Here is a 22,249-nt window from a genome sequence, read left to right on the forward strand (position 1 = left end):
AGACACGGTAAAAGACTTCGTAATTCAGTTCTTCTTGAAACGCTTGGCAGCAGGAGTTTTCAAATGCAGAGATCCATCCGGTTTACGTGAGAAAACCATAGCAACTGATTTAGGCATGTCTCCACGTGTTTCAGTTCCTGGTGCGTTAGGACGTTCAGCAATCACGGTAGTAGGATCGCGTAGCAGAGATAGCGTGTCCTCAGCAGTTTCGGTTTTTGGCAGTAGCGGAATAGGATTTGCGGCCAAGAGTCCACACAGAGGCATCGGCCCATGCATCGCAGCAGCATCGATTTTCATGGCAGTTTGACGCAGAATACTTTGTGCCTCAGTTCCGAGATAGGGAATTCGTACTTCGATAGTAGTTCCTTCGCGAGCACAGCGATCACAGCCACGATTATGCTCCTGAACCAGCATTCCTGTAATGATAGTAAATCAGTAGGAAATTTATACAGAAATTGTAGTTGCACAATTCAGTATTAATAGTCAGAAACTGCAGATAATTAGCGGAAATATATAGCAATTAATTTTGTAAATATTTAGGCGGAAATGAAAAGTATGTAGATTTGTTGTGGTAATTGTAGGGAAATATTCGCAGTAAATTATAGGAAATTATGCAGTAATAGTTATGCGGAACTAAGAGATACAGTAAGCGGTCAATTATTTTAGCGGTTTTATCAGATTTTTGTATGTGTTTGATCTTACCGACTCCTCGTGCTAATTCGTCCGACAGTCCTTGAGTTCGTCGATCAGTCATTTCGCGGTATACGATCGCACTCACGAACTTGTCTCCTCCGATAGACGTTAGGCATCCAATTTCCAGTAAGAAGTTTCTTTCCTTGTGGTAATACTTGATCCAGTTGTGTAAGCAGACAGTGTATGTTGTTCGGATGATGCGTTGAATTTCGAATTTCGTCATTGCGTATCCTCCTTCCTCCAGCACAGTCAGAACAGCGTTTCGCAGTTGCAGTCGCGTGGTAATTTCCTCGTTGCGATCTCGCTGAATTCGTGACGATACTTCCAGGAAACAACGTCCTTCTTTCACTCTTTTGCGTAGGAACCCAGAAGTTACAGCAGTCTCGATGTACTTGTCGATGTTCAGCATGGTGAATTCATGGTGTGCGTTGTTCAGTGTAGCCTTCAGATATTCAACATCCACGTAAAATCCAGAATCGGTGTGACGTCCAATGATAGTTCGGACGGCGAATTGGAAAGCTTCGTACAGTCGCATTTTTCGTGTGTAAAAACTCGTAGTGTCACGATCGAAAATTTGTTCGATACCAACATGCAGTCCAGCAGGAGCAGTAGATAAGGCAGTAATAGCGTTTAGCATAGCGGACATTTCAGTAACTATAGGTCACGCTTTAAGAAATATAACGTCTCAGTAATTCTGGTAGGAAAACGTATGAGGAAACAGAACTGAAAATTTTTCGGAAGCGGTGATGACTTTTATAGGCTTATAGCAGGAAATTGTGCAGCGTGTTCAGTGTATGTGTGTATCGCCCTTGTATGGCAGTGTGTCAGTGCAACTCGTAGTACGTATGTTCTTCTCATGTATTGTACGCCTCAGTACTTTAGCGCGTGTTTCAGTGCAGATGTACAGTTTTACTTCTTAGAATTATGGAATTGTTAGTTTTTGCGGTCAGATTTTCAGATTATCAGATTTTAAGTAGTAGGATATCTTTTTCCTTATTGCACGACTTGCGCCCAATCGTGGTTCAATATGCGGAAATAACCTTCTGAACAGGAAAAGTCAACTTTGCGGTAATTTCAGTGTAATTAATAGCGTATGGTTAACCCTCGTGGTATGGCAGTCTTGTGTACAGTAGGTTGAGAGTGATGACAGTGCAGATTTGTTGTGGTTTTTAATTCAAAGAGATACCGACAGTGTTGTGATTTCGTCAGAGCAGTGAACTCTTTTGTTGTGGTTTTTCGATTTTTGATATTTTCGGTAATCATGCCTCCTAAAGCGATTAAGCGTAAGCGGGAAGAGAGCTCTTCTTCTTCTTCTTCTTTCAGTAGTAGCAGTTCGAGTAGTAGTGTTAACTTTGCTGATGAATCGGAAGTGTCCTTCATTTCGATCTCCAGTATTCCTTCGAATGAGTCAGATGTGACGGAAACTCAGAGATTTTTGGCAGATGTTGATCCTTACGCAGTTGATTATATTGTGAGAGAACCTGATCCTGAAATTGGTAATCGCAGTGGCGTAGCAGATGTTGAGAGTGTGCACAGCGGCAACTCCAGTGCAGGTTTCGAGAAATCAGCGGAAATGTTCGATTGTTTTCAAGAAGACGGGAAACGTTATAAAGTGATCTCTACGACTGATACTGAGAGTTTTACGACCTTGATATCTACTCCCAGCGAAACATGTGATGACGAAGATGAATGTGCGTCGTGTTCAACTGGTCCTTTACCTAACACAGCGGAGAGATTAGCTAATCTGGCGGATGTGAATGTTGAAGTTGAGTCAGATCGCAGTTCGGAATTTGAAGAGCAACCCATGGTGTATCACGAGAAAACTCCTCCAAAACGTGACGATAAAGGTAACATAGTCCTTCATCCTGGAACTCGTTTGTTTTTGAATGGCAAGTTGTACCATGCCGGAAAACTTATCAGTGTCAAGAAGTTTAACCATTTTGTGCGTAATATGTCCAGAGAGCGGAACCGATATCTTAAAACTCAGTATTTATTCGCTCATCCTGATTCGATTGAGAGTCTAAACTTGATTGCGCAGTTGCATCGGAGAAATGACAGCGTCGTCAACTTTCCCACGCGAATGATGTTCAATGGCGGGTTATTGCATTCGCAGCATGTTGATAAACCTTCCCCAGCTGCAGTGCGGAAGAGGCAGCGGGAAATCAGTCCTGAAATTGTTGAAATTCCTTCAGTTGTGTTGTCGCGTGAATCTTCTCCTGAAATCCCTGTTCAGCGTCGTAAGAAGCAACGAACTTTTTGAACCCTTTTGTTGTCGGTTCGTATTTGTTGTGTTTTTACTTGGAATGGTGTGTAGTATTACGGTAACTACGCGGAAATTGTCTTTTGTTATTTGCAGTCGTCGTACAGGAATGGTAGTATTTTTGTGGCAGTATTTTTCGCGGTATTTTCTAGTTTTTACTCTGGTCGTACGGATCGGTGTACTATGACGTATTTCACTTTTTATTCGTTGATCAGTTTTGGTGTATTTGTTCAACAGCGGCATGTTTACGTTGCAGTGTGAATACCGAATATCGTAGTGTTATGGCGTGTACTTCGTACGAAATGTTCATCCTGTGTTTGTAGCACGCTTTGATAAATTAAGGCTTGTGCCAGTGAAACTTTCCTTTTTTGTTGAATTATGTATAGGTTAGTAATTTTTGCATAGATATTAGCTTTTGTTGTGGGTGTTGGCATATTTGTCAGAAGCAGCTTATAGTCGTGGTACAGTAGTATGTGGATTTTCGTAGTGTGAGCGATAGCTTATAACACACAAGTGGTCATTTTGAGTGTATTGAGCAGCAAATTGTATTGCTTGCAGAATAATCGGTAAAACTTCAGTTTTTGGTATTATTTTTGCAGTATGAGCAGTGTTAACCTTGTCAGTGTAGGAATTCGTAGGGTGATGTACGGTCTGAACGTAGGTGATCTTGAACGTTGAATTTGTTCCAGCTTTGTGAATAACATCAGTAAGTAGTTGAATTTTCCTTTTTCTCAAAATTGATAGCGGTGTAGTATTTTTGTGCGTTCCCACCCTCCCAATCCCGTTTCAGAAATAATTATGGATGCAGCATGAAATTGGCAGTAGTATTTTTCGTGATTGTTCGTAGTAGAATGGCTCTATGAGAACGGTGCTCCTCCGGTTGCAGCGGTTTAAATCAACTGTTTCTTCCATCTTAACACGGATTGTTGGTAATTTACCTTTGTAAATAGAACTTTGTCAGTAGAATTTTGAAATAACTTTTTGCGGTAATAACTCAGTATTTTTGCTCATAACGATAACAACATCAACGATATGCGGTAATAGTGTTGGCGCTTATCGGTGTCACCAATCCGCACTATTCTCTTGCATCTGTTTTAACAATCTGTCAGTTTTCGAATTTTGATATTCAGCGCTATGTGCAGTAATTTTCATTTCGGTATCGGTAACTCGTAGTCCAGTGTTTCAAATGGAATATCAACCAGTTAGATCAATGTGTCGTTATTAGCAGTGCAGCATGTGATTTTCGGTATTAATTTTTGTTGAACTTCGTAGTGTAATGGTTTTATATCACTGTATCGGCGGTCATTAAAAGCTCACTCCAGCATATATGATATTCGCTTGAAATATTCATGAATGCAGAATTTTCAGTACCTTTTTACCTTTTGCGGCATGTTAGCAGTAACTTTTAGCAGTATCGGAGTATCGTAGAGTAATGTTCGTGTATGCAAGGAAATCGTACCAGAACCTTTCCTAATAACTTTGTGCGGTATGAGATTTTCGACTTACCTTTTTGCAGTACTTCGTAGTAGTTCGGCTTGTGGGTGTAGATAAAATTGAGCATTGAGCAGGATTCCTTAAATGTTGATATGCAGTAGTTGAAATTTTCTTTTTTGTAACACCATAATAACATCTTATATATCTTAACAACATCTTAAAACCATAATAAGTCTTGGCGCCCCTCGTTGGCCCTTAAAACTTTTAACACCTTCAGATAATTATAGATGCGGTATGTGTATGGTTAATATTTTCGGTATCGGTAGTTTGTAGCTGGTCGGCTTTGTGTTATCTATACAGATGGATGTGTGTAAAGTCTTATGTAAATTCTTGCGGTATTTAGCATTTCAGCAGTATTTTTAGTAATTCTCGTAGTTTATCGGCATGTGAGTCAGCGCGACGGTCAACGGTTTTCTTTAATCAACAGTATGTTAGAATTAATGCAGATGTTCAGTTTCATAGAAATTATCTTTTTGTCGAGATTTCGTAGTATATGAGCTTTATGAACGGCTGTGTTGCAGGACTAATTCGTGATTTTCCAGATATCAGTATATGCAGTATGTAATGCCGTCCCAATATTTTTGTGAAATTTCGTAGTAGAGTGGTGATAACGAATCTGTGGTGATAACTGACTAGTTCGGACAGATCATGTAAATTCTCACTTAAAAACTTCCTTTTCCGTATATTTGTATTTGCAGTTTGTCGGCGGTTGAACCTTATTTTTGTGAATCAGCGTAGAATTTCGGCTTTAGTGTGTGTTTCTCATCATCCAGTTATAAGCTTATAAGTCTCAGATTTTGGTGCATGTAGCAGTAAAACTCCCTTTTTCGTTGAATGTTCGTAGTTAGACGGCTTAAGATCCAGCAAATCCTTTATATCGTCTATATCTCTGTAATAATATTGTTGTGTTTAAATTTTGAACTTTTTACCTTGTTTTTCGATATTACCTTTGCAGTATGATTTTCAACAGTCTTTAATTTTGTGGCTTATCGTAGTGTTTCGGCTTTAATCGCTTGTAGATCTTTTATCATTGCATCTTAAGTGCAGATTTACTCTTCATTTTCAGTAGCAGTATAGCAGTCGGTTTTAGTTTTTGTTAATTTTCGTAGTATGTTGTCAGTCTAAGCGTTTTGCATTGCGTATCGTCTGAACTTAGTATTTCCTTATCAGTGCAGTATGATTAGTAACTTTTATCTTTTTAATTAGCTTCCGTAGTATAATGTCTGATGGTTCGTTTCCTACCACGTTTCACGGCTTAGCGCAGATATAACTTTCCTTGTTGCAGTTAGTCTTTTAATCCTCTAATTTTTATTAGTTATTCGTAGTATAACGGTTGTCAGTCGTCTCATACATCCACTTTCAATACGGAATAACATTTAAATGATCAGTCTTTAAAGCACTTAATGCTATAAACAACATCTTTTTCAACATCTTTTTAATACGATAACACCCTGGATCTCATGGACGTTCCTGCTCTCCGCCTTTCCACCTCCTTGGACTTCCGGATTGCCAGTTACGCTCCAGGATCCGATGACCTATAACACTCAAACAACTTACCGGATCAAGCGATGTTACTTACTTTTGATGGCACCGGATAGTCGGGATGGAATTTGGCGATAGTGCTAGATGTTGCACGCACTATGCGGATGGAGCAGATGTTACTTTTTCCTATGTCCCTATGTTCCTTCCTCTTCGTTCCACGTCGTTCCGCAGAGCTTCACTTTTGTTCCACTACGATCCAGAGAAATCTCGTTTGCGGGGGTGACGTGTACTGGCGTCCCTTAGTACACATCGGTACTACTTTACTACTTCTACCCCTACAACTAAGGCTTAGGCTTTACTACATCTTTTACGCGAGTCCTGACCCCGAGTCTCTACTTCGACTTCTCAGAAATCCCCAGCAGAGAACTTTGACCGCGACTTGCCATTTCGACGTGACCGCGCTTCGATGACGTAGCTCAACCTATTGTTCTAGTGTATTAGTTGACCTCATGTTCTCATTTGTCCACGTGTAGTGATGCAGCGGTGTGATTAGTCCACGTGTCCTTAGATGTCTCTTATTGGTTAGATTCTAAATCCCTATTGTTCTCAGATCCGTACCTGCGCGTACGAAGAGCCAGCACTTGCGGTGCCCACGGCTATATAAGGCGCTCGTCGCCCACACAAATGTCAAGAGTTGTAATCCCAACAAAAGTAGAGTCTTGTTACTCGATCTGATTAACTTCAGGCTTTTGCTCTGGTTTTCTCTTTCCAAGTGAGGCTGTTCAAACTGACCTCTGGGTGACCTTTCACCTATTGTCAGGGGTCATTCCTCTACTTCGTCGACGTGCATTATCATCTTCGGATAGTCTCGTGACGTAACAGGCTACCCACTTGATCCCACTTGATTGCCGTGACCTTTCGGTCCCTTCGATCTTCATGCCCTGTAGCGCCAGGTTGATGGATTAGTCATACTCATACGCTTCAGCTACCATCTAGCGTCGGACAGGTAACGTATAACTTCACGCATCCCTTGTGTTTCCTTTCGTGTCTTCTCTTTCAGCAGGCTTTCTAGTTCCGGATCCTCTTCTTCATCCTTGCATATCATCTCATACTTGTACATCAACATCCTTAACCTTTCGCTCCATGAAATACATAAGAAGTTGAGATTAAGAGTCGCTCTATTCCCCCGACTGGTCGTGGTCCGGGAAGTGCATTATTTCCACCGCACAACCGCTTTATTTATATTTTACTTTCCCTATTGCACGACAGTATGATTAATTATGCGTCATCACTTGCATTTAATGAAATCTCATCTGGTGAATATTGCATGGACTGTGTGACTGATGTGTTTCAATTAACCATGGAGAAAAACTGCACTTATTGTTAATACGGTGCTTTCTGCACGCTTTTATCTCACACCTATATTATATTTTCCAATTTGGCAATTTCACAGATTTCATGGCCAGGTTGATCCAGCTGGTCTGAGGCAATGTGTAAGTTATACGGGGTCGGAATTTCCTAGTGCTTATAAACAGTTACGATTATGCAAACTCCATAGTTGTCCAAAGCCCAGTTTTGTTATTGTGAAAGTCCGCGAACACTTGCTTATCCATTTTTCAAAATTTCCCAGAATTCTTGTTATGGCGACGAAATCTACGGTCTTCCCGGTGCCGGGTGCCATTCTGAAGGCTGTTGTTTGCGATCGAAGTGCCACGTTTCTCCTGCAGAACACTTCTACTCTTTCTAACGAGGATGTACGCCCTGGTGATGCGTCTTGCGATGTAGTCATGAAAGGAAGCGAGGAAACGGCTGCAGCTATGCCGTGTCACCGATCGGTTTTAAGCTGTTGCAGTGGTTATTTCCGCACCATGTTTAGTATCGGTTTGAAGGAGTGTTATACCGAAGAAGTCCAACTGGAGAATGTTTCAAGTGAAATCCTAAAAACGTGGGTATCTCGTTATGCAATATTTTTTGCTCTATTTGCAATCGAGTAATAACACTTTCCACTGATTTGTAGGTAACGAACTAACGAATGCACGCAGCGTCGAGATTATCCTTCTTATTCTTATATTTGCAGTTTAATCGATTTTGCTTACTCGTTGGAAATCTCAGTCCATAAAGACAACGTCATGCCGTTGTTAGCGGCTGCGGTGTTTTTGGAAATCAGCCCAGTGGCGGATGCATGTTGGGAATATTTGGAGCGACATTTAGATGAGACGAACTGTTTGATGATTTACCGTATGCGCCACTGTCAGATCCACCGAGAAAACCTAGCACAACGAGCTTGGAAACTGGTGCTTCGGCATGTTAGCAGCATTTCCCATGACAGTGACTTGCTAGAACTAGACGAAGATACGGTATGTTTGTATCACTAGCAGTGCTTGATATAAAAATCCAAAATGTTGGTCACTACTCACACTATAACCACACTCGTTTATTTTAACTATGCTCTATTTCGTCGGTTCCTACTCTACTCGGTAGTGCTCGCATTTTTCTCACAGTATACTGCCATATTTAAAGCATCTGTACATATGTGCATGCCCCGAGTTACGTGAAGCGAATGCCTTTCCGCTGGTTGCAGCTAATTCGGATTATTCTGTCGGACAACTTGAACGTGGATAGCGAAGACGACGTTCTGGATGCGGTTTTCCGTTGGTCTCATCATGACCTTACTGAACGACGATCAGCGCTGAAAGAAATTTTGCAGTTTATACGAAGGCCCTTCCTGAGTTCGCGGTCTATTAAAAATAACAAATATAAAACGGTTGTAACGGATAAAACTGTCGATGAGCAGAATGGTGCAGTTGTGGAGCTCAACGAATTAAGTATACAGGACCAAGCTACGAATCGGGAAATGCCAGTGTCCTCTTTGCAACAACGTCCGCGTAAATTTTATGGTAGCAAAAATTATGGTAGCGTAGTGACATGGCAACAGAGTTGCCATGTCACTACGCTACAAAAAACATACTGTAAAATGGTGGCTTACCATATTAGTCATATTGCATGCAAATTGCCTTTCAGATTCGAGAACGGTTATCGTCTGCGTTGGAGGGGAGGTTGATCGGAGAGGCTGGGCTGGACTGGACTGCATGAACTGCTTCGATCCTGTCGATCGTGCATGGTCGGTATGGGCGCCAGCGCCGTATCCAGTATGCGGCGCTGGTCTCGTAAACATGGGCAACCAGCATCTGTTCTTGTGCGGTGGATATCTTCCCTCCGGAAAATGCAAAACACTACATGTTCACCGCTACGATTTGAAAACCAACGACTGGGAACAAATGGCGCCCATGCAGGCTGCACGCTCCTTCTTCGGCGCAGTCGAAGTGCATGGTCTGATTTACGCTTTTGGTGGGTATGATCCTAACGATAAGCCGCTATGCAGTGTTGAACGATACGATCCGGTATTGAATCGATGGCAGTTTATGGCCAGTTTACCGATGCCGTTGGGGAGTTTCGCTGCCGCCGCACACAACGGCCGTATTTACACATTCGGAGGCTGTACTACTTCCAATAAGGTCACCGGTATTGTGTTCTGTTACGATCCACCACTGGATTCATGGAGCGAGCTAGCGACGATGCCGACTAATCGCTACTTGTGTTCCGCATGTATCGGCCCGAGCGGACAAATATACGTCATCGGTAACAGTATTGACAAAACCGGTAAAAAACTTGATGGTTTTTACGATCATATGACGTATTTTAGGTGGACGTGATAGGCCAGCCGGCTCTAGTCTAACCTGTGTCGAAGCCTACGACACCAGCACAGACTCCTGGTTGACTAAAGGTAAGCCCACGCATCTGTAAACGCAAAAGGACATACCATAATAGCATACGTACATAGCGTAGTTACGTTAAATGCATTTGCCAATGCAGTGGACAGTTCTGCAGCTATCGAATTCTGCAATTTTCAGGGGATATGAATACTGCTCGCTGTTGCGCCGCCATCGTACATGTGGAAGGAACTGTTTTCGCGTTGGGAGGGTTCGGAATCAACAGCAACAGCAGTTCTGTGGAAAGATACTACGAAGAGTCAGACAACTGGACCATGCACGAAAGCCCGTTGCCCCATCCACAATGTGCCTTTGGATGTGTCACAATGCAAATCAGGAACGGTTAAGAAAGTGTTTGGTATTCAGGTTGAAGTAGGGAATTGAGTTTCACTTTTGGGCATCGCTGGCTTTTTCGTTTACTGTAAATCATGAATCTGTGTCTTTCGCGAATTCGCACTCGCTTCAGAGCCGGCTTGCTATCCTGAGTGTCGGTACTGATTTGTGAGTACGATCATCAAAATTAAATTAATTGTACTGATAAGGAACGCACAAATAGCAGGCTTTTGACAGGTTGCTATTTTGTACTTGCGGAGACCTTATTAAAATTTCGCTCTCAACTTGAAGGCTGTTAACGCATTTAACAACCGTAAATACAACACTTCACGCATATGTACTAGAGAACTGAACTCATTTGGCGGCATATCAAAAATTAACCTGCATATAACCTGGGTAACCAGGATGTACATAAATGGGAAATGTACTATGTAGGGCAGAAATGGAAAACTAAACGGAATCAGCACTGTATCGCACTCCTTAACCGGTCTATTTATGCTATTGGAGGATACACCGACGATCAAACACTGAAATCGGATGAACGGTATGATCCGGTGACAGACCAATGGGAAACCGTGGCCAGTTTACCGATCCCGTTACATTCTGCCGCTGTTGTGGGGTACCAAGACAGGATTTATTTATTTGAAGGGGTTGCATAAGATAAATCATTTCCTGGTGTTTTGTGCTACGATCCAGCAAAAGATTTCTGGTGCCGACTGGCCAACATGCCCACTCATCGTTTGGTGTTTCGGTGTGCGTTGGTTTTCGTGCGGTAACGCAGGTTCAGTGCTCTGTAATGGGCACTTCAGAAAACGCATTTAAAATCAATCTTCACACAGGTGGACGCTTAAGGTGCTAATTTGTAGGAAGTATGAAAAAGAAACAAAGTGGGGACTGTTTAGACGAAAAGATATACGCTCTGAGCGGATTATTATTTAGTCTATCATCACGAAAGCGATACTATAAAGCGATAGCGACCACGGCTAACCCGTGATTTATGTTGTAGGTACATAAAGTACAATTAAGTTTTGATAAGGATTCGTCTAATCAAGTTCGTGCTGGAGCCACTTTGTATTCAGACCGCCACCGTAACTTATCAAGATAAGCAGTGCATTTCTTCGGTTTCTGTTCTTTAATTGATCGAGGATCCTCCAACCAATATTCTTGCGAAGAGCGTAGAAATGCAACACGACGTCATTCTTTACGGTCGCGGGCCCAGCTCCTGTTCCTGGCGGGTGCGTGCTGCCTTGGCGATAAAAAATATCGAATACAAGCACGTTATTCTCAGCAGAAATGAGCAAGACAAAGAAACCCAGAGGACACTGCTGCAAATTAATCCACTACGCCAGGTTCCGGCGTTGTATATCGATGGGCATACGTTGACGCAGTCAGTGGCTATTATGGAGTATTTGGAAGAGACGCGTCCGGAACCGGCGATTTATCCCCAGAATCCGTTAAGCAGAGCGCAAGTGAGGCAGATTGTTGAGCTGATTAATTCGGGGATACAGCCGCTGCAGAATTCCGGCGTAGCACAGTGGTGCAGCAGCGACGAAGCAAAAAGTACGGAATGGCAGGTAAAACATTCGGTGTGCTGCACTGTACTGTACATCAGCATTCCTTTCACCATCAGTAAAACTTCTCTCTTGTTTATCCGAGTGAGAGTGCATTTGCTGACACTATACTTTGTACAAACAAATTTTTGAGAGTTAAAAAACATTTAAGGTTCAGTTAAATAAAGTTGTGTGGGAGTATATTTGTTGACCTTTGCTTTAATCCAGGAAGACGTTTTCAGACAGTGCATTTGCCAAGCACGAGCGTTCTTCTTCACTCTTAAGCGTTCATTTTGCCCGTTACTAGGTGTACTGGATTGAAAAGGGATTGACCGCACTGGAAAAACTTCTGAAGCAGACTTGCGGCAAGTACAGCGTTGGCGACGAGATTACCGCAGCGGACTGTGCGCTAGCTCCGCAAATGTTCTCAGCAAGGAGATTTGGTGTGGATGTCAACAAGTTTCCAGTAGCTACTAGTATCTACAAGAACTTGCTGGAGGTGGAAGCATTTCGAAAAACTCACCCCTTTAATCAGCCCGACGCATCGGAGCACCAACGTGGGCACATCGTTTGAAGCACAGATACCGGCGCGGATTGCAGTGCATCCCGACAGCACTTGCCACTTGGCCATACAGGAAAGGAGATTTCTTGTATTCAAGGGTATTCTTTTAACTGAATTGACGCGAATTTGTGTTTAGCGTGATTTTGTACATGCTCCAACCAGTACCATCCTAAACAATTGAATATTTGGTAACCCGTCCTTATTATTAACTTGATACACCACACGAGAGTGATTGGTTGGGTCTTTCTTTTGTACTGTAGAACTTGAATTAATTGTGTGCGGTTTTGTATGTTCAAGTAGTACATAATGTAGTGCTGCCGCTTAATGCTGTGACAAAATTGTTAAGTTCGCTATTTTACAGTAGCGCCAAATTTCCTCCCAAACAAAGTTAAAGATATACTGTAATTCAAATAATTAGGCAAACGCGTGTTCACGCCGCAACCATGTACAAAGTTTTGAACGTACAATTCGGTCGCTACAATGTCATAATAACTATCGTATACCAGTATCGAAGGATCTCAAGAATCACCGTTCCGCAAAAAATTAAATGTGTTTTTAAACGAATTAGTTATATCGCGCTTTCGAAATCATACGGTAGTTGTTCTTTACTCTGTGTACTAAGCGCATTTCCGCCGATTGACCGGCTTTTAAGTGGGTTACGCTGCGGCATGCAATTATGTCGTGGCTTGCCAGTACCGGCTCGGAAACACATCTTCCGTTCAACTAGATCAGTACAAGAAGGTACGTATAAGACTCATGAAACCGTATGCTCGCCGGCTCGCTGCCAGGCATAAAAAACTTCATGGACATGTTGGCGGCTGTAAAGCTACAAAGTTGAAAGTAGTATCGGCCGCATGCTTTTACGTACTGTGTTTTGGCTACCCTACTCGTAGTACAAGAATTATTGTACATTAAGAGCGCTTGCAACAGCAGCTGCAATCGTATACAAGATACAATATCGCTCTGTACAGTGGCGGTGTACACAATGGTTAATCAAACCTTGATAAAACTTTCAGCAATCAAAGCTTGCCGTGCATATAAATGAACATTATGTGGTGTTCATCACGACCAGCACTTATCTGCCTCAAGCGTCAACTGCCGCAGTGCACACCACCACAGCCGGGATCTCTGATTTTGCCTGCTTTCCGAATAAATTTTCGAACCGTCTCCACCATGAGCGAAAAAATGCAGCACGATACCATCTTATACGGAGGCGGGGTGAGCTCCTGTTCGTGGAGGGTACGCGCCGCCATGGCCATCAAGAATATCGAGTATAAGCACGTCATTCTCAGCACCAAAGCCCCGGATGAAGCGACCCTCAAGAAACTGCAGGAGATCAATCCGCTGCGCCAGATCCCGGCGCTGTATATCGATGGGAATACGCTGACGCAGTCGGTGGCCATTATGGAGTATCTGGAGGAGACCCGCCCCGAGCCGGCGATCTATCCCAAACATCCGCTGAACCGCGCGCAGGTGCGCCAGGTGGTGGAGCTGATTAATTCCGGGATCCAGCCGCTGCAGAATCCCACGGTGGCGCAGCGGTACAGCAGTGACGAGGCCAAGCAGAAGGAGTGGCAGGTAATGATTTCCCTGATTTATATATTTGTTTTATATTATATATGCAACCATTTCCGGCGGTAAGTGTAACCGCGTATAATATTTTTTTCTATAATTTATCTAAAGTAATATTTGTTTACGGTAGTACGTACCAAAAATCACATTTAACTTTACAACACATTTAAATCACATTTAAGTCTAACTGCAGATAGGCATTGCTCAATGCAACAGAATTGATAGGGTGAGCAAATATCGTGCAACCATTTCCGGCGGTAAGTGTAACCGCGTATAATATTTTTTTCTATAATTTATCTAAAGTAATATTTGTTTACGGTAGTACGTACCAAAAATCACATTTAACTTTACAACACATTTAAATCACATTTAAGTCTAACTGCAGATAGGCATTGCTCAATGCAACAGAATTGATAGGGTGAGCAAATATCGTGCAACCATTTCCGGCGGTAAGTGTAACCGCGTATAATATTTTTTTCTATAATTTATCTAAAGTAATATTTGTTTACGGTAGTACGTACCAAAAATCACATTTAACTTTACAACACATTTAAATCACATTTAAGTCTAACTGCAGATAGGCATTGCTCAATGCAACAGAATTGATAGGGTGAGCAAATATCGTAGGCAACTGGCTTAAATGGTATTACATATAACGACAATCTTACAACAAGCAGGCGAAAATGCAGTAGTTTCCATTATACGGTAGTAAAAATTTAATTTGCAACACAATTTTTTTACATTGATACCGAATCGCGCAAAACGTTTATTAATAAAGAACATATCGTACCACAGCTACAAAGTCATTTAATACCTGTGTAATTGTTCTACTATACGAGTACGAATAATGCATCGTATCTTTATTTTCGGGTAATCTAGAAATACTGCGAAATCTTCGAGGTATACAGAGTACAACGAAATAACGTTGCAAATCTATGATATTTCATTATTTTGAAAGACAGATTGGTTTTCCAATACGGCAGATAATATGATTATGACAATAGCGAAACATTTGACCCTGCTAATGTATTTGCAGTATCAGTTCGATTTTTTTCCGATTCTGCGATGTACTGTAACTACTTACCAGTTGTCCTTTTACTAGCCAAACAATGACTACACTGCAGAAAAGGAGTGACAGGTAACCATTTCTGTGCAATACGTGCGGATTGTGTATAATTTATAAATTATCAATAATTAATATTTTTATTTTTTATCATTATTGTTTTTTTTATTGTAAATCATCTGAAGTTTTATTCTACTGCAGTACACAAAAGTGACAAAACCATAGTTTTAAGTCTAATTGGGCAATTTGTCAACGCAACAGAAATGATAGATTGAGCGAACATCGTAGACGAATGGCTTATAACACTCGCAACGACGCTTGCCTCCTCCCTTTCTTAACAACTTACTGCCAAGAACTAAGGAGTAAGCAAGTTCGCGTATGGCAGGAAAAACCTAAATTGGGCGTTATTACATAATTTTTTGCACTGATAGCCGCGGAAAAAATATAGGAAATTTTGTTACAAATGAATAGAACGCTGGCCGGCCATGATATACTGCAGCAAATTCTATGTTAAACAAATGAAACCTGTTCAGGTTAATATGCTGTGTTTGTACTTTATTTTTTCAGCGCACATGTACTACTCACTCCGATACTCGTGTATTAAGAATTAGTTTGCAGGTCGAATTTCACATTTCGCAGCGGTTTTCACTTTTCAAAATCCTTATCATATTCCGATATTTTTTAAGGTGTACTGGATCGAGAAAGGCCTGACCGCACTGGAGAAGATTCTGGAGAAGACCAGCGGCAAGTACTGTGTGGGCGACGAGGTCACGGCAGCGGATTGTGCGCTGGCTCCGCAGATTTTTGCCGCCCGACGATTCGGTGCGGATATCAACAAATTCCCGTTGGCCGTTGGCATCTACAACAATTTGTTGGAGGTGGAAGCATTCCGCCAAAGTCACCCGTTCAATCAAGCCGACGCACCGGACGACAAACGCGGACAAATCGTTTAATGCTCAACCCAATTTTCGCTCAAATAATTTACAGGACAGATTTTTCTATATGTTTTCTTTTACAAAACTGCCGCTTTACATGAACGCGATTAAAAATTAAAATAGGTTATTTCAAGCGGCAGCACATTTGGCGTAAAGTAATTCCCATGAATCAAATATATGCAAAATATTTAACAGAGTTTTGTTTTCTAAAGCCTAGTTTATTGTTAGTCGCGCGCGTGCGGCTTGTAAACGAAGTTCTTTAATGCGGCAGTAAGCTGGAAAATTTAGAAACGATCGCCGAGTACTAAAAAATAAACATTACTGATTCGGGAATAAATTGTGGACCCGGCATAGTCTGCTTCGGTTGACGAAAAAAGAATTCATGTATGCCGTTAAGCAGGCTTTCGTTGGCAAAGTAATGTCTCTGTATATATAAAAGATTCTTCCTATATTACTGACTATAGGAGTATAATAAAAGAATATTTTAGTATGAAAAGATGTATCGGCACATCGAATCACTTTCAATTTAAATTTTTCCCCCTCTCTTCATCAGGAGTGTCCGGCTGGTTATTTGGATGTGTCCGTTGGAAATAGTCCAGTTTCAGCAAATCTTCAAAAATGCGTTTACAAGTGGGAGCACGATTCAGGTCCGCGCCGAAACGTCGCGTCGAAAACATCTGCGGCACTAACGCCAAGTCGGCAAAGGTTATGTCGTCGCCCACGCAGTATTTTCCGCTGCTGTCCACCAGGATTTTTTCCAAGACGCCCAGACCTCTTTCCATCCAATACACCTAATAATCAACAGTAACTTGACATTTTTCTTTCGGCGAAATTCGAAACGTCAACCCGCTGCATTTCATCGTTATACTTATAAAACAACCCTTTGGAGTCTGCAGTCGATAATTACGAATTTCAATATCGTAATCATCAACATTTAAAACCTACAATTTTAAGAAAATTCTAAAAAAAAATTATATATTTCGAGAAACATACCGCCCTTATTAGGCAAATATATACTAACCAGCAGAGCAAAGGTGTCAGGCAACCCGATTGTGCTGCTTATTTTTTTTTGTCAAAAAATGGAACAAGCTATCGCAGCAAGTTTTTAATTAAGAAGCTTGCAGGTTTTCAGGGCACAGCGTTAAATTAGCTATAGACCTGCAACTTGCAGAAGTCAGCCCTTACACTACACCATCGCCCGCCACTACATTTTTAACGACATGTTGTGTTTAACAGCTACCTGCGTCAGCAGTTATAACTAACTTATTTGTTTTCATTTTTACACAATTATATTTTCCAGTTTCAGAATAACAGATGTATTAATTTGTGCTAATTAATACTTAGTTGTTTTCCAAGTTCCATGCAGCGTACAACAAAACAATAATACCAATAATAAATTGTTAGTACTTAAATAACGATGATTACCTGCCATTCCTGCTGCTTCTTCGCATCATCACTGTACTTTTGCGCAACCGGCGGATTCTGCAGCGGCTGGATGCCGGAATTGATAATCTCCACAATCTGCCGGACCTTGGCGCGCTTCACCGGATCTTTAGGAAGTAGCGGCTTTTCCGGCCGGGTCTCTTCAATGTACTCCAGTATAGCCACGCTCTGCGTCATTTTATTCCCATCGATAAACAGCGTCGGCACTTGCCGCAGTGCATTTAGTTTTAACTTGTACTCCTCCGCATCCGCTTGGGTGGCACTGTAGGGATCGAAGATTTTCTGCTCGTATTCGATACCTTTATACACGAATGCGGCGCGGACACGCCACGACGCGGAGCTTTTAGCGTAACCGTAGAGGACCGGTTTTCTACTTCCGGTGTGCGATGCCATACCGCGAACGATGGGATGGAATAAACGCATGGAGGAATTCATTTTATAAGCGAATATAAGAATGACTTATTTTAAAAATATTTAATTTAAGATATATTATATGCGAAGAGTTCGAATTTTCGTCGAATTACTGCGCCAGTGTAATTTTTGTAAAATAAACCGACTTGTGTTTTAACAGTTATATGATCGGCTACTTAACGCGAGAGCAGATTTGCGGAATTAATCTGTTTGATATGTCGTATACAACGTATATCGGCTCGTATACAGACATTTTCATGTTCGACTTTTGTGGTAGATAAGAATTCTTGAGATATCGGTACGGTGAATCTTGCGAAATGACCTTTGGCTTTAAAGTTCACTGAGTACTTCAGGAAGTGGCAACGACAAATCTTATCACTTTTATTTATGTTTCGGCACCGATACATAGCATAACTATATGCTATACTTTTGCAAACGCATTTCCGGTTGCACACGAGCCGCTTTGTAAGTACTTGATAATCATAAATATACATAAATAAATTAATAGAAAAATAAAATAAATAAATCATAAATCAGCTTCTTAAAGTAATCATAACCATCCGCTTCATAAATTCTGCAAAATTATAAGCCAACTTTTTTGACAACTTTACCGTCGACTACAGCAATAAGATTACTTCGCATTTTTGTAATATCCGGGAATTAACGATCAACCAAAAATTTATTGAAAAAAATTCAACGACATGCATTTTTCTCTGGACAGATAAATACGCTGCAACCTACCAACCTCCCCATCCCTCCGCTCCATCAACCCCTCCCCCCTTCGCCCCCATAACACATTCTATAAAAATCAAAAAAACATCACCCCAAAAACGAGGAAAGAAAACTGGCAGGCAAAAAAAAATAAATAAATTAGACACGGATAAATTAAACGGACGCCGACTACAATTCTGCTTGTCACAACTTAGGACCATGCCAACGGGAGATGGTGGGACTGCCGCCCAGCTGGCCGTTACTGCTGTTCAGCCAGTTGTTCATGTTGTGGGCCGTGGCGGAGACGGCCAACGGCGGGAGGGACCCGGCCGGTCCGTCGGGAATGGACGGCTTACGGCTGACACGGCCCGGCAGCGTGTCTTCGGCGTTGGCCAGGGATCCGTCCCCGCGGATCACCGTCATGCAGTTCCACACGCCCACATGATCAGCTACAATAACCAAATTAAGCAACATTATTTTTATTTTTCATTTATTTCTTTTTTTTTATTTATGTTTCATATTTTTTCATTCTAGTTTCCATTTGTTAGTTATTCTTTCAAAATATATTCTTTCGGTTAAATAAAAATTAAATTGTCGATTTAAACAATTTTGCCAAACCAAAAATAGACAAATTTAAACAACATTTAATTTTTATATGTTTTTTATATATTTTCATGTCGATTTCTTGCTTCATTTCTTGAATTATTTTTTCACCGTATCATTCCCTGCGTTAAAAATAAAAATCAGGTTTTTGATTTTTATAATTTTGCAATGCCAAGTTTTCAGCGCAGTGACTGTGGTATACTCAAAATTAACTTCTATTCTCCCAAAAAGGTAAAGCTTCCTTAAAAAGAAAGCAGCAGTCTACTAATACACACGACGGTAAAACCGTTAGCAGTAAGCATTTAACAGTGGGTGAAATCGACCATAACCCGAACAGTATTCAATACTATTCATGTTCTACGTTTTTCCCTGTTCTCTTACCGCGCCACAGACGAATACATCCATCATCCCCCGAAGAGGCCAGAATCGTTCCGGTGATATTCCAGCTGACACGCCACACTCTCGACTGATGGTTTTTGAAGAGTCCGCGCAAACTGATGTCGTAGATTTTCGGCTGACTGCTCACCTGGTGCGTGGAATTCACGCTGGACACCGAATTGGAACGTCTGTACAGATAAAGATAAATTAAAAAGAAAAGCTGAGATGTACCTTCAAATGTTGAGTAATACCGTCGCTCTTTATATCACTTAATTCATTCAAAATCAAGTATAACCAGAGAGGAAAACATATTTGTTTAAAACTTTTATCTGTGAAACAGTGTCACCGCGGCTGCCGATCTCTGCTACTTATAACCGTCTATTTTTATAGATCTATATCTATATATTTTATAGATCTTTATTAAGCATAATTAAATCGAATAAAAAAGGAAAATTCTAGCTTAAACTTGGCATTATATTTTGTGCCCATATGAGCGTGATTCTATCCTGTCACAGCTGTTCGGAATACTATGGATGCTTCAACAGAGTCATTACACTACGATACCCGGCAAACTACACCAGTGCACACAGACAACTGCGCATGCCTGCAATTAAGCGTAAAGCCACAGACCAGGTCGAACTGTCAAAATTACTTTTAAGTAAAAAAACAAACAAAAATCAATTTCCATCCTATGTATTATGTACGAATCAGCAAAGCAACGTAGAATACATACTTGGAGGATGATTGCGAAATATTGATGATGAAAAGATCCCTGGAGGCCACAGCCAGCACGTGAAATGACCGGCCCAACGTATTGGCAAACGTCAAATCATTCACGGGTTCACTGATTTGGTTCAGCGTTTCCACCTTGCCATACCGCCTAATTTCACCAACATCAACAAAAATGAAGAGGTTGAAAAAACGTCGATATTCTTACATACCGTGATAAAAGAGACAGCAATACAATGCCTGGTGATTGTTGCCAAAAAATTTCAAATAAGCACCAACAAAGCGAATTAGCAATGATTGATAAGTCTAACTGCACTTTTTTATTATTCAAGTTTTCTGTTATTTTCCACAATACAACCCCGCGGCTATTTACACACCTGTCAATTCCCAACCACTAACTTAAAAATCATTTCGATAAGAAAATCATGAAAAAAAGGAAAAAAAATGAATCTTTGGTGATTTATTATTCAAGTTAAACTTTTCCGAAGTCTTGAAATCTCACCTTCCATTATCGATCAGCTCGAATAATAGCACCTTCCCGGGCGTCCGATCACTGTTAGCCGTGGGACTTTCGTCGTCGGTGCCGACCGCCAGGATCACCGGCAACAAACGCGACTGACTCCAGGCAATGCAACTCGTCGAGGAGAATTTGGATGAGAATTCATGCAGTGTCTGCCACTGGGACAAATTCGACTGGTCAATATTCTCGTAGATCCGGATCGTCCCGTCCGACGATGTCGTCGCCTGCCAACCAAGCATACAATTTCAAAAATTATTAAATACTACGGCAAAACGCGACAAAAATACATCCAATTCACGAAACATTAATAATCACAGTTTATATTCAAAAAAATTAGCAAAAATCCAAAATAAATATCCATAGTACACTAAAAATCGAGACATCTGCTAAAAATTTTTTAAAATTTTCCAACTGCAAAATGCATAATATCAGATTAAAATTTACTCGATTAAGTTCCGGTTTGTGCGACTTACGATCTGGAGACCCAAGTGTTTTGGCGCAAACTGCACATCCGTCACGGAGCCGCGACTATCCACAAAAGTGGCTTTCTTCACCCAGTGGCTCTGCGCAACGGAGCTTCCATCACCCACTAATTAAATTCACTTTTAAAATCAACGATTCGGGGATATTTTCCAGCGAAGAATTAAAACGCGCACCCGTTTCTTCCCACAGCGCCGCGGTGCGATCAAAGGAGCACGTGGCGATCAACTGACCGTACAGTGGATGGGCCCATGTCACTTTCCACACCGATCCCGCGTGCGTCTACAAATTTAGAAAAAATAGCAATCGGAGTGAACATCAGCGTAAATATCACGGTATTATCACCTGACGTAATACAACCTTCGGTATCGATAAATTATTGAGTAATTTGTCTTCATACGAAGGCTTGCAATATTTACACGAATCAGTACCTCTAGTCACCTAGTGAAACATCAAACAACGTACGCCTTCATAATACAGAAATCATAATAATAAATAATTTGTTCATTTATTTATCAGTATACACTAAATAACACCGTCAAGTCTCTTTAATTAACGATGAAAAAATACGAATAGAATGATGAGTGATGAAAAAGAATTTTTTCAATTTTAAATATAGCGCATGTGGAAATTTCTTGTATGTGAAAGCCTGTTTGAACGCGCTGAAACAGGGTTCTATCATAACGTACAGCGGGAAATACAGACAAACTACCAACCTTCCAATTCGCAGTTATTTTCCATGTATTATCATCTTGAAGATCCCAGATCTTGAAAAAACGTTAAAACCATAAACCCAAGCGACATAAAATGCGGATGATATCGGATTAACCTTGACGCTCTGATCGCTGGAGCAAGTGGCCATCCGACGGCCATAATAATCCAAAGCCACATCATGAATGAGATCTTTGTGCTCAGCCTGGACGGGCATTGCAATGCTCATTCTGAGCACAACCGGGATCGTCACCTCCTCACGACATCAATGACACAATGATAGGGATGGAATTTACACAAGCATTCCCAACGTCTCATACACAATAAACCCGATAAGATCATAAGACGACCGATAAACGTTACAAAACAGTTCAACAATCAACCACTGCGGAAGAGGAACTTTGACTGATGAAATTTTTCACAAAATCAAGAAACTCGCACGCATAGTGATTTCCAGTAAGCGTAAAACCCAATGGAAGCCGTGCCATGGAATTGGATGGCGGGTTGTATACGTATCCACTGAAATTCCAACGTCTTTTCCGGTGGTAT

General features: G+C 41.3%; 6 protein-coding genes across 6 annotated transcripts; 4 read left to right on the plus strand and 2 right to left on the minus strand.

The window, feature by feature from the left end:
* Positions 1–1,954: 1,954 nt before the first annotated feature.
* On the plus strand, positions 1,955–2,717 carry LOC129592100 (uncharacterized). The gene is made up of 2 exons (XM_055488065.1): positions 1,955–2,540; positions 2,653–2,717. The coding sequence occupies exons 1-2, from the start codon at positions 1,955–1,957 to the stop codon at positions 2,715–2,717; spliced, it is 651 nt and encodes a 216-aa protein (XP_055344040.1).
* Positions 2,718–7,295: 4,578 nt separating this feature from the next.
* Positions 7,296–10,223, plus strand: LOC129592149 (kelch-like protein 12). The gene is made up of 7 exons (XM_055488121.1): positions 7,296–7,422; positions 7,560–7,874; positions 8,007–8,286; positions 8,511–8,826; positions 8,951–9,568; positions 9,633–9,713; positions 9,841–10,223. The coding sequence occupies exons 2-7, from the start codon at positions 7,570–7,572 to the stop codon at positions 10,044–10,046; spliced, it is 1,806 nt and encodes a 601-aa protein (XP_055344096.1). The 5' UTR covers positions 7,296–7,422; positions 7,560–7,569; the 3' UTR covers positions 10,047–10,223.
* Positions 10,224–11,135: 912 nt separating this feature from the next.
* On the plus strand, positions 11,136–12,514 carry LOC129592227 (probable maleylacetoacetate isomerase 1). The gene is made up of 2 exons (XM_055488206.1): positions 11,136–11,606; positions 11,890–12,514. The coding sequence occupies exons 1-2, from the start codon at positions 11,214–11,216 to the stop codon at positions 12,154–12,156; spliced, it is 660 nt and encodes a 219-aa protein (XP_055344181.1). The 5' UTR covers positions 11,136–11,213; the 3' UTR covers positions 12,157–12,514.
* Positions 12,515–13,110: 596 nt separating this feature from the next.
* On the plus strand, positions 13,111–16,063 carry LOC129592223 (maleylacetoacetate isomerase-like). Its single transcript, XM_055488201.1, has 2 exons — positions 13,111–13,722; positions 15,466–16,063. The coding sequence occupies exons 1-2, from the start codon at positions 13,186–13,188 to the stop codon at positions 15,730–15,732; spliced, it is 804 nt and encodes a 267-aa protein (XP_055344176.1). The 5' UTR covers positions 13,111–13,185; the 3' UTR covers positions 15,733–16,063.
* LOC129592224 (maleylacetoacetate isomerase-like) lies at positions 15,466–17,760 on the minus strand. The gene is made up of 2 exons (XM_055488202.1): positions 17,140–17,760; positions 15,466–16,505 (listed from the first exon to the last, which is right to left on the minus strand). The coding sequence occupies exons 1-2, from the start codon at positions 17,590–17,592 to the stop codon at positions 16,236–16,238; spliced, it is 723 nt and encodes a 240-aa protein (XP_055344177.1). The 5' UTR covers positions 17,593–17,760; the 3' UTR covers positions 15,466–16,235.
* A 246-nt stretch (positions 17,761–18,006) lies between these two features.
* LOC129592220 (nucleoporin SEH1-like) lies at positions 18,007–22,121 on the minus strand. Its single transcript, XM_055488195.1, has 8 exons — positions 21,819–22,121; positions 21,706–21,756; positions 21,166–21,271; positions 20,983–21,098; positions 20,492–20,733; positions 19,994–20,140; positions 19,264–19,448; positions 18,007–18,728 (listed from the first exon to the last, which is right to left on the minus strand). Exons 1-8 carry the CDS (start codon positions 21,927–21,929, stop codon positions 18,484–18,486), a joined length of 1,203 nt encoding a protein of 400 aa, XP_055344170.1. The 5' UTR covers positions 21,930–22,121; the 3' UTR covers positions 18,007–18,483.
* Between the last annotated feature and the right edge of the window lie 128 nt (positions 22,122–22,249).

Source organism: Paramacrobiotus metropolitanus, unplaced genomic scaffold, assembly GCF_019649055.1.
Source record: "Paramacrobiotus metropolitanus isolate TYO unplaced genomic scaffold, Prichtersi_v1.0 Parri_scaffold0000050, whole genome shotgun sequence".
Classification (NCBI taxonomy): domain Eukaryota; kingdom Metazoa; phylum Tardigrada; class Eutardigrada; order Parachela; family Macrobiotidae; genus Paramacrobiotus; species Paramacrobiotus metropolitanus.